The sequence below is a fragment of the Balaenoptera physalus genome (assembly GCF_965194825.1).
Source record: "Balaenoptera physalus genome assembly, chromosome: X".
NCBI classification, from domain to species: Eukaryota; Metazoa; Chordata; class Mammalia; order Artiodactyla; family Balaenopteridae; genus Balaenoptera; species Balaenoptera physalus.
The window spans coordinates 90735308-90746381 of NC_138903.1; the positions used below are offsets into that span (position 1 = coordinate 90735308).

At 40.3% G+C, this 11074-nt stretch overlaps 1 protein-coding gene across 1 annotated transcript; it reads right to left on the reverse strand.

Annotated features, from left to right (window-relative positions):
* Positions 1-4862: 4862 nt before the first annotated feature.
* Positions 4863-8947, reverse strand: LOC309652280 (melanoma antigen preferentially expressed in tumors-like). Its single transcript, XM_082445887.1, has 3 exons — positions 8046-8947; positions 6989-7591; positions 4863-6154 (listed from the first exon to the last, which is right to left on the reverse strand). The coding sequence occupies exons 1-3, from the start codon at positions 8333-8335 to the stop codon at positions 5641-5643; spliced, it is 1407 nt and encodes a 468-aa protein (XP_082302013.1). The 5' UTR covers positions 8336-8947; the 3' UTR covers positions 4863-5640.
* Positions 8948-11074: the final 2127 nt, after the last annotated feature.

Below are 11074 nucleotides of genomic sequence, written 5' to 3' on the forward strand. Positions count from 1 at the left end.
GTGCTGCAATGAACATTGGGGTGCATGTATTTATTTGAATTATGGTTTTCTCAGGGTATATGCCCAGGTGTGGGGTTGCTGGGTCATATGGTAGTTCTTTTTTTTTTTTTTTTCAAATAAGCTATTTTAAATTATTTATGTATTTATTTATGGCTGTGTTGGGTCTTCGTTTCTGTGTGAAGGCTTTCACTAGTTGTGGCAATCACGGGCCACTCTTCATCACGGTGCACGGGCCTCTCACTATCGCAGCCTCTCTTGTTGCGGAGCACAGGCTCCAGATGCGCAGGCTCAGTAATTGTGGCTCACGGGCCTAGCTGCTCTGGGGCATGTGGGATCTTCCCAGACCAGGGTTCGAACCCGTGTCCCCTGCATTAGCAGGCAGATTCTCAACCACTGCGCCACCAGAGAAGCCCAGTAGTTCTATTTATAGTTTTTTAAGGAACCTCCATACTGTTCTCCATAGAGGCTGTATCAATTTACATTCCCACCAACAGTGTAAGAGGGTTCCCTTTTCAAAGAGAGAATTGTTAAGTCTGTGAGAGAAATGCCACTTGTCATATACAAGGGAACAGCATAAGGCCATCAAGAGATTGCTGAAAAGAAACCTTGCAGTCCAGGAGAGAGTGGGATGATATATTCAAAGTGCTGAAAGAAAACAAGCGACCACCAAGAATACTCTATTCAGAAAAGCCGTCCTTCACAAATGAAAGATAGATGATGACATTCCCAGACAAACAAAAGCTGAGGGAGTTATTCACCACTCGACCTGCCTTACAAAAAATGCTAAAGGGAGTTCTTTGAGTGGAAACAAAAAATTAACAACATGAAAACCTACGAAAGCATATAACTCATACGTAAAAGTAAGCATATAGTCAAATTCAGAACACTCCAACATTGTAATGGTGGTGGGTAAAACACTTTTAACTTTAGTATGAAAACGGAAAGACAAAAGTATTAAAAATAAATACAGTTGCAATAACTCATTAGTGCTCACAATATAAAAGATACAAACTGGGACATCAATAACCTAAAATGAGGTGGGAAGAGGTAAAAGTGTAGAGATTTTGCATATGATCAAAGTTAAGCTGTTATCATCTTAAAGCAGACTGGCATAACTAAAGATGTTTTATGTAAGCATGGTGTTAACCACCATGGTTAATTAATTTTAGTTTTCCTTTTTTTTTTTGGTAAGTCTATGAAATGCGGTGCATTATCTCAATATGTAAGCAATATGAACAGATTATTAAATAATTTTGCATCCTTTCTTTTCTTTTAATTGAAATATAGTTGATTTACAATATTATATTGGTTTTAGGTGTACAGCAGAGTGATCCAACATTTTTTCAGATTATACTCCACTACAAGTTATTATCAGATAATGCCTATAATTCCCTGTGCTATACAGTATATCATTGTTGCTTTCCCATTTTATACATAGTAGTTGTATCTCTTAAACCTATGCCCCTAATTTGTCCCTCCTACCTTCCCTCTCCCTTCTGGTAACCAAAAATTTGTTTTCTATATCTGTGAGTCTGTTTCCATTGTGCATGTGCATTCATTTGTACTATTTTTTAGATTCCATATATAAGTGGTATCATACAGTATTTGTCTTTCTATATCTGACATTTCACTAAGCATAATATTGTCTAGGTCCATCCATGTTGCAGCAAATAGCAGAATTTCATTCTTTTTATGGCTGAGTAATATTGCACTGTGTGTGTTTGTGTGTGTGTGTGTGTGTGTATGCCATATTTTTCTATCAATTCGTCTGTTGATGGGCACTTGGGTTGCTTCCATATCTTTGTTATTGTAAATAGTGCTGCTATGAACCTTGGGGTGCGTGTATCTTTTCAAATCCATGCTTTTGTTATTTTTCTGTATATGTATCCAGGAGTGGATTTGCTGGATCATATGGTAGTCTTATTTTTAGTTTTTGAGGGAGCTCCATATTGTTTTCCATAGTGGCTGCACCAATTTACACTCCCACCAACAGCATACAAGGATTCCCTTTCCTCCACATCCTCTCCAATATTTGTTATTTGTAGACTTTTTGATGATAGCCATTCTGACAGGTGCGAGATGATATGTCATTGTTGCTGTGATTTGCATTTCTCTAAATATTAGCGATGCTGAGCATCTTTTCATGTGCCTGTTAACCATGTGTACATCTTCTTTGGAAAAATGTCTATTCAGGTCTTCGGCCCATTTATCATTGGGTTGTTTGTTGTTTGGATATTGAGTTCTATGAGCTGTTTATATATTTTGGATATTAACCCCTTGTCGGTCACATCATTTGCAAATATTTTATCCCAATCCTTAGGTTTTCTTTTCATTTTTGTTGATGGCTTCCTTTCCTGTGCAAAAGCTTTTACGTTTCATTAGGATCCGTTAGATTATTTTTGTTTTTATTCCTTTTGCTTTAGGAGATTTATCCAAAGGAATATTGGTATGATTTTTGTCAAAGAGTGTTCTGCTTATGTTCTCTTCTAGGAGTTTTATGTTTTGAGGTCTTGCATTTAGGTCTTTAAACCATTTTATTTTTGCATATGGTGTGAGGGAACGTTCTAATCTTTGTTTTACATGTAGATGACCAGTTTTCCCAACACCACTGATTGAAGAAACTGCCTTTTCTCCATTGTATATTCTTGCCTCCTTTTCTGTAGATTAATTGACCATACGTGCATGGGTTTATTTCTGGACTGTCTATTCTATTCCATTGATCGATGTGTCTGTTTTTGTGCCAGTACCATGCTGTTTTGATTAGCTTCGTTGCATAGTCTGAAATCTGGGCTGGTTATACCTCCAGCTTCACTCCTTTTTTTCCTCAAGATTGCTTTGGCAATTTGGGGTCTTTTGTGGTTTCATATGAATTTTTGGATTCTTGGTTCTAGTTCTGTTAAAAAAGGCATGGGTATATGGTAGGGATTGCATTAAATCTGTAGATTGCTTTGGGAAGTATGGACATTTTAACAATATTAATTCTTCCAATCCAACAGCATGGGATATCTTTCCATTTCTTTCTTCATCTTCAGTTTCCTGCATCAGTGTTTCATAGTTTTCAGATAGGGCTTTCACCTCCCTGGTTAGGTTTACTCCTAGGTGTTTTATTCTTTTCAACGTGATTTTAAACGGAGTTATAAAAAAAAAAACTTTCTGTTTGTGATATTTCTTTATTAGTGTATAGAAATGCAACAGATTTCTGTATTTTAATCTTGGATCCTGAAAGTTTGCTGAATTCATTCATTAGTTCTAATAGTTTTTGGGTGGAGGCTTTAGAACTTTCTATACAAAGTATCACGTCATCCGCAAAGAGTAACGGTTTTACCTTTTCCCTTCCAGTGTGGGTACCTTTTCTTTTTTCGCCTGATTGCTGTGGTTAGGACTTCCAATACTATGTTAAATATAAGTGGTGAGAGTGGGCATCCTTGCCTTGCTCCTGAATTTAGTGGAAAGTCTTTCAGCTTTTCGCCATTCACTATGATGTTGGCTGTGGGTTTGTCGTAAATGCCCTTATCATGTTGAGACATGTTCCCTCTATACACACTTTGTTGAGAGTTGTTGTCATGAATGGATGTTCAATTGTGTCAAAAGCTTTTCCTGCGTCTATTGAGATAATCATGTGATTTTTATCTTTCATTTTGTTAATGTGGTGTCTCACACTGATTGATTTGCAAATGTTGAATCATCCTTGTGACCCTGGAATAGATCCTACGTGATTTATGGTGTATGGTCCCTTTGATATATTGTTGCATTTGTTTTGCTAATATTTTGTCCAGGACCTTTTCATTTGTATTCATCAAAGATATTGCCCTCTCATTTCCTTTTTCTGTAGTGTCTTTGTCTGGCTTTGGTGTCAGGGTATTGGTGGCCTTGTTGCATTCTTATTTTATGATGTCTTTGAAATGCCATGTGTTATCATTTCAACAAAGCAACAACATATACAATTCATTTAACCTGTTTGTCTTTCTAAGTCAGAAATGCAGTAACAAAATGGAGGTAAGAACAGGTTATTAACTATTTTTATTAATTATTAATTTTTACATTATTTTCTCTGTTTTTGAAACGCAGTTTATCACTTCAACATGTAAGCAATAAGAAAAAATAATTGTAAAAACTTTTTTACTGAGTCTTTAAAATGTGTGTGTTATCATTTCAACAAGGAAACACTATACACAAAATACTAATTATTTTTCCATTCTTTTCTGTTATCAGATCGTTGACATTTTCTATGTTACCATTTCAACATATAAACAGTAGGAACAACCTATTAATTAAGTTTATTTTCTCTCAGTTAGTCTTTGAAACGCAATGTTTTATCACGTTGACACGTAAAGATATAAACAGGTAATTATTACAACATTTTTCTTACTAAGTCTTTGAAATACAATGCTATCATTTTAACAAGTAAGGATATAAAGAATTTAATTTACATTCTTTTATCTGTACTGCCTTTGATATGCAGTATGTTATCATTTCAACATGTAAACAATACACGTAAATTATCAATTAGTTATTCTACACCCTTTGTTTCCTACTAACTCTTGGATACACAGTGTGCATTCAACACCTAGGGTACATCACATTTGAGAGTAGCCAAATTTCTAGAGTTCAGAAGCCACATATGGTTAGTGTGCACCATACCGAGCAGTGCAACTCTAGTGGAAGAGCAGAGGGAGCAAATACATATGCAACAATGTGTACCATGAAGGAAATATACATGGTACATTAAGAAAAAGCAGCAGCAGAATAAATCTACTTAAATGGGGAAGTAAGACAAAACCTATCTGAGGAGGTAACATGTAAGCCATGACCTGAGGCCTGAGCAGCTATCCAACAGCATAAAAAGGCCAACATCATTGAGCAGACTATATAAGGGGAAAAAGTGAAAAAAATACTGTGTTACGTGGGAATAAATAATTTCCCAAGTCCTCTAAGAAAGAGTAGAGAAACTGATAAATCATAGGAATGTCTACACTCTGAGTGAGATCAGGGACTTTATCTTTCTTAGCACCTGGAAAAGTACCTAAATCATAACAGATACTTGGTGAATGTGTGTGGAATAAGGAATAACTGAGCCAGGGGTCTGAGACCTGGGAAATCAGGCAGCAATATGCTGATGAAGATACCAGTAGGTAGTGGGCATAGTTTGTTTGTTTCCTTTTAGTTGCATGTGGTTTCTCACAGGCCACCTGAGGTAATCAGAAACACAAGAAGTTTGCAGGTCCCTAGAGGGTAAAATTATTCAACAACTACCACCTCTAGGAAGAGTTTCAATTGATCTGACTTGTGTCAAGTGCCCATAAATGGATAAGTGAACCGATCAGTGTGGATAAGGAAATGATGTACCATGACTGGGTCAGCTTACGTCACATACCCAACACTCTGGTTAGTAACCAGAAGACGTAGAGGGCAGTGGGCAAGAGATCCAGAGGACCTTTCAAATTCCTGTATTTCCTTTTAAAAGTTCCTCTTTTATAGAGATCAGTTTACATATCCAGTGTTCCTAACCCCAGCTTCCTAGAACAGTAGAACTTTACATATGTGTCTCTACAAACTTGGGTTTCAGGCGAAAAAAAAAAAAAAAGTGAACGCTTTAATGGCCACACATCAGTGTTGAAACACCTCCTTGTACCGTGGACATCACTTTGAATAAGCGGCCCAGGTCATGTCGTCCCGCTGTGCCCCGTGCAGCATCGCCTCCAACTGAGCCTGGACTTCAGCAAGTTTCTGTCGGTCCAAACTCTCATGAAAATCCCATTCCTCGTAGCAATGGACAGGGACAGGATAAATCACGTACTTCAGCTTCATCAAGGATGTCAAGTGCTGCAGAAGGCTCTTGAGCACAGGCATCGTAATGGGATTGAAGGCAAAGCTAAGGACACGGAGGTCGGTACAGTGGCTCAGGGCTGGGAGGACGGCAGAGAGAGTAGAATCAGTTATCATACAATTATTTATCTCCAGATGTTGCAGGGTGCTTGAGACCTTCTCCAGCAGAGTCTGGAAGGGCTCATAAACTTCTGAGAAGATCTGGTTGTTACTGAGACTCAATACCCTTAGGTGGGTGGCCTGAGAGCTCTGGGACAGGACAGTGACATCTCTGTTAGAAAGGCTACAGAAAGGTAGATACAGTGTATCCAACTGAGGTGGCACAACTCTAAAGAGAGAAAAAAGTAAGATTATTTCAGAAGAATGAGGGCAATGAGCCCCAAATTATAGGTACCTAAGGCTCTAGAATAAACTACTGTGTTCATGGTTTGCAATAGGTGGTTAACAATGTGGACTTTGGGATCAGACTTTATAGATTTGTGACCCGGAGAAAGTTACTTTACCACTCTGAGGTACAGGGTTTTAATCTTGAAAATGTGCACAGCAGTAATTACTATACAGAAGTGCGGGAAAGATTAAGTGAAGAAATTGCATGCACTTAGTATATTCGACATAATCAGTGTTGGATCTGATTCACTAATTTGGCGAGGATGGGTCTGGGAAAGCAGCCAACTGAGGGTTTCCTTTGACTAGTTCCCAGATGACAAGCTCTCAGTTCAGGGTCTAAGCCTTGGGGAAAATACAGGAGCAAAATTATCTGGCAGTGTTAACTATTGGGGCCCATCCATGGGCATGTGCATTAGTCCTATAGCTTAATGTTTCTCCATCTGAATGCCTCCCCTTCCTCTCTAGAGAGCTGTAAAGTCCAATAGGAGAAGGACTGAGTCTTTTTCACCAATATATTTACAGACTTATTATAGTGTCTGCCCACGGCCACTGAATGAATGAATGAATGAATGAGCACAGCTTCCTTTTCTAACCTCATCTGCTGCTCACCATAAGGTAGCCCTCTCTCCCCCGGCTAGGTTCAAACTCCCAGCAGTGCCTATGCTGAGGCAAAAGGAGAAATGGGTTACAAGGAGCTTAGGAAGATCCAAGCATGGTCTCTTCTGTCTTAACAATGAGGTGTTCAGGGAACCCAGGTTCTTCCCCACCCCCTCACCTGAGCAGTGTGTGCAGTTGATCTGTGAGGCAGAAGAAACTCAAGCTGAGCTCCTGGAGATTGTCCAGCTGCCCAAGCCAGAGGAGAAAAGATCTGAAGGTCCTTCTCTGATAAGATTTAAAGGGGATGTTACACAGAGTCAGGCTGTTCAGGTGGATCACCCGAGCCAAAAGGGTGACGACTTCACTCAGATTAGCCTGATCCATTTCCAGGTGCTCAATGCACCCGAGATCCAGAAACTGCAGGATACTTTCGAGGGCAGACATTCTATCGATTTGCAAACCTCTGCAGCAGAGGTGCAAGGACCCAAGGTTCTGCTGAACTTTACTACAAAGAAAAGAGAGGAATTGCTCTGTTCTCACGGTACTATTGAGGGAAATATCCACTAGTAATTCCATGGGTTCCTGAGCTGAATGAGGCTCAGACCCGGAATTACCAATCCCGAGGCACCTGACACTATGCTGAGCGCCTTCTATATTAAAGATAGAGTGCTGAGAGTAAATGCATGAATGAAAACAGAAAGGGAATGCGGTCCCAATCTCAGAGCATATTGTCTCACAGACCAGGTCACGTCTTAAATCTAGGATCCTCAGTTTGGGCCCCCTGTAAGGAAAGGAAGAGACAGAACACATGAGAGATAGCTGATTTTAATATAACCCAGCAAGATCAATGACGAGAAGCAGGGACAGAACACTTTAACCCTGGTTTTCACTTCATTGCCATTCACCAAGAAGTTCTTGCCACACAAATGCAGCGTCTTTCATCCTTTCCCCACCCCCTCCTTCACCTCCAGGCTTTCCCTGTCTCAATGCCCATATTCCACTTCTGTGTAATCGCACTCAGATCCATTCATAGTGTCCTCAAACACCTCTGTTCTATAATCAACTCTATAAGGCAATAGAGTCCCGAAGGTGACCCCAAGTGCTGACCGACAGCTCTGCAAAGACTGCAGTATTCACCATTGGCTACTGTTGGGAGACGGTTAGGTATCCCCCTGCCCCAGGCTACAGCATACCCTCCTGCTGACTCCCTGTGTCTCTACTGGTCATAGTCTTACCAAGAGGAAGAGTTCTGGGCAGGGAGGATCTGCAGACCATCAATCATGGCTTCCAAGATGTCATAGTAGGACTCTCGTGTGTTCAATGACCCAATATGGAGACAGCGAAAAGGCCAAACCTGCACCATTGCCTTTAGCATCGTCTTATGCCCACCCAAGAAGGCAGCATTGAACAATGGAACAAAGAGGTCTCTTGGGATTTCGTCCAGGGCATGGATAGCTGCAGGCTCATTATTCAGCAGACTCTTTGCAGCAAGCTCTAGGAGTGTGACTGTGGTCTTTTGGTCCATCTTCAAAAACCTGCTTCAGAGTAGAGAATATTTAGAAATCCTGAGAAGATATCTAGAGTCACTTGTTTGCTTCCAGGGTTAGCTATGGACAAAATACTTATTGAATAAGTATGTGGTGAATCATAGGGCCAACTCAAGTGACCTCTACTATAGGACTAGAATGAAAATGGACTTGTGTGTATATTTAATTATATATGTGTACACACACGTGTGCGTGCACACACACACACTTACATGAGATAAAATGCCATTAGAAATCAGAGGTCAGTTAGCAGAAGACAATGCTGACCACCTAGCTGCCTTCCTCAAATTATTTCCTCCTGAGGAGCTTCAAGATGGCAGAAGAGTAAGACGCGGAGATCACCTTCCTCCCCACAAATACATCAGAAATACATCTACATGTGGAACAACTCCCACAGAACACCTACTGAACACTGGCAGAAGACCTCAGACCTCCCAATAGGCAAGAAACTCCCCAAGGACCTGGGTAGGGTAAAAGAAAAAAGCAAAAACAGAGACAAAAGAATAGGGACGGGACCTGCACCAGTGGGAGGGAGCTGTGAAGGAGGAAAGGTTTCCACACACTAGGAAGCCCCTTTGTGGGTGGAGACTGCAGGTGGCGAAGAGGGGAGCTTCGGAGCCACGGAGGAGAGTGCAGCAACAGGGGTGCGGAGGGCAAAGCGGGGAGATTCCCACACGAAGGATCTGTGCCGACCAGCACTCACCAGCCCGAGAGGCTTGTCTGCTCACCCGCCCGGATGGATGGGGGCTGGGAGCTGAGGCTCGGGCTTCGGAGGTCGGATCCCAGGGAGAGGACTGGGGTTCGATGCGTGAACACAGCCTGAAGGGGGCTAGTGCACCACGGCTAGCCGGGAGGGAGTCCGGGAAAAAGTCTGGAGCTGCCGAAGAGACAAGAGACTTTTTCTTGCCTCTTTGTTTCCTGGTGCGCGAGGAGAGGGGATTAAGAGCGCTGCTTAAAGGTGCTCCAGAGAAGGGCGCGAGGAAATAGCTAATCAAGTCCAGGAAGCACAGAGAGTCCCATACAGGATAAATCCAAGGAGAAACACGCCAAGACACATATTAATCAAACTATCAAAGATTAAACACAAAGAACAAATATTAAAAGCCGCAAGGGAAAAACGACAAGTAACACATAAGGGAATCCCCATAAGGTAAACAGCTGATCTTCCAGCAGAAACTCTGCAAGCCAGAAGGGAGTGGAAGGACATATTTAAAGTGATGAAAGAGAAAAACCTACAACCAAGATTACTCTACCCAGCAAGGATCACATTCAGATTTGATGGAGAAATTAAAAGCTTTACAGACAAGCAAAAGCTAAGAGAATTCACCACCACCAAACCAGCTTTACAACAAACGTGAAAGGAACTTCTCTAGGCAAGAAACACAAGAGAAGGAAAAGACCTACAATAAAAAAACCCAAAACAATTAACAAAATGATAACAGGAACATACAAATCGATAATTACCTTAAATGTAAATGGATTAAATGCCCCAACCAAAAGACATAGATTGGCTGAATGGATACAAACACAAGACCTATATATATGCTGTCTACAAGAGACCCACTTCAGACCTAGGGACACATACAGACTGAAAGTGAGGGGATGGAAAAAGATATTCCATGCAAATGGAAATCGAAAGAAAGCTGGAGTAGCAATTCTCATATCAGACAAAATAGACTTTAAAACAAAGACTATTACAAGAGACAAAGAAGGACACTACATAATGATCAAGGGATCAATCCAAGAAGAAGATATAACAATTGTAAATATTTACGCACCCAACATAGGAGCACCTCACTACATAAGGCAAATACTAACAGCCATAAAAGGGGAAATCAACAGTAACACAAACATAGTAGGGGACTTTAACACCCCTTTCACCAATGGACAGATCATCCAAAATGAAAGTAAATAAGGAAACACAAGCTTTAAATGATGCATGAAATAAGATGGACTTAATTGATATTTATAGGACATTCCATCCAAAAACAACAGAATACACATTCTTCTCAAGTGCTCATGGAACATTCTCCAGGATAGATCATATCTTGTGTCACAAATCACGCCTTGGTAAATTTAAGAAAATTAAAATCGTATCAAGTATCTTTTCCCACCACAACGCTATGAGACTAGACATCAATTACAGGAAAAACTCTGTAAGAAATACAAACACATGGAGGCTAAACAATACACTACTAAATAACCAAGAGATCACTCAAGAAATCAAAGAGGAAATCAAAAAATACCTACAAACAAATGAAAATGAAAACACGACGACCCCAAACCTATGGGATGCAGCAAAAGCAGTTCTACGAGGGAAACTTACAGTAATACAATCCTACCTCAAGAAACAAGAACCATCTCAAATAAACAACCTAACCTTACACACAAAGCAATTAGAAAATGAAGAACAAAAAGACCCCACACTTAGCAGAAGGAAAGAAATCATAAAGGTCAGATCAGAAATAAGTGAAAAAGAAATGAAGGAAACAATAGCAAAGATCAATAAAACTAAAAGCTGGTTCTTTGAGAAGATAAAGAAAATTGATAAACGAGTAGCCAGACTCATCAAGAAAAAAAGGGAGAAGACTCAAGTCAATAGAATTAGAAATGAAAAAGGAGAGGTAACAACTGACACTGCAGAAATACAAAGGATCATGAGAGATTACTACAAGCAACTCTATGCCAATAAAATGGACAAGCTGGAAGAATTGGAC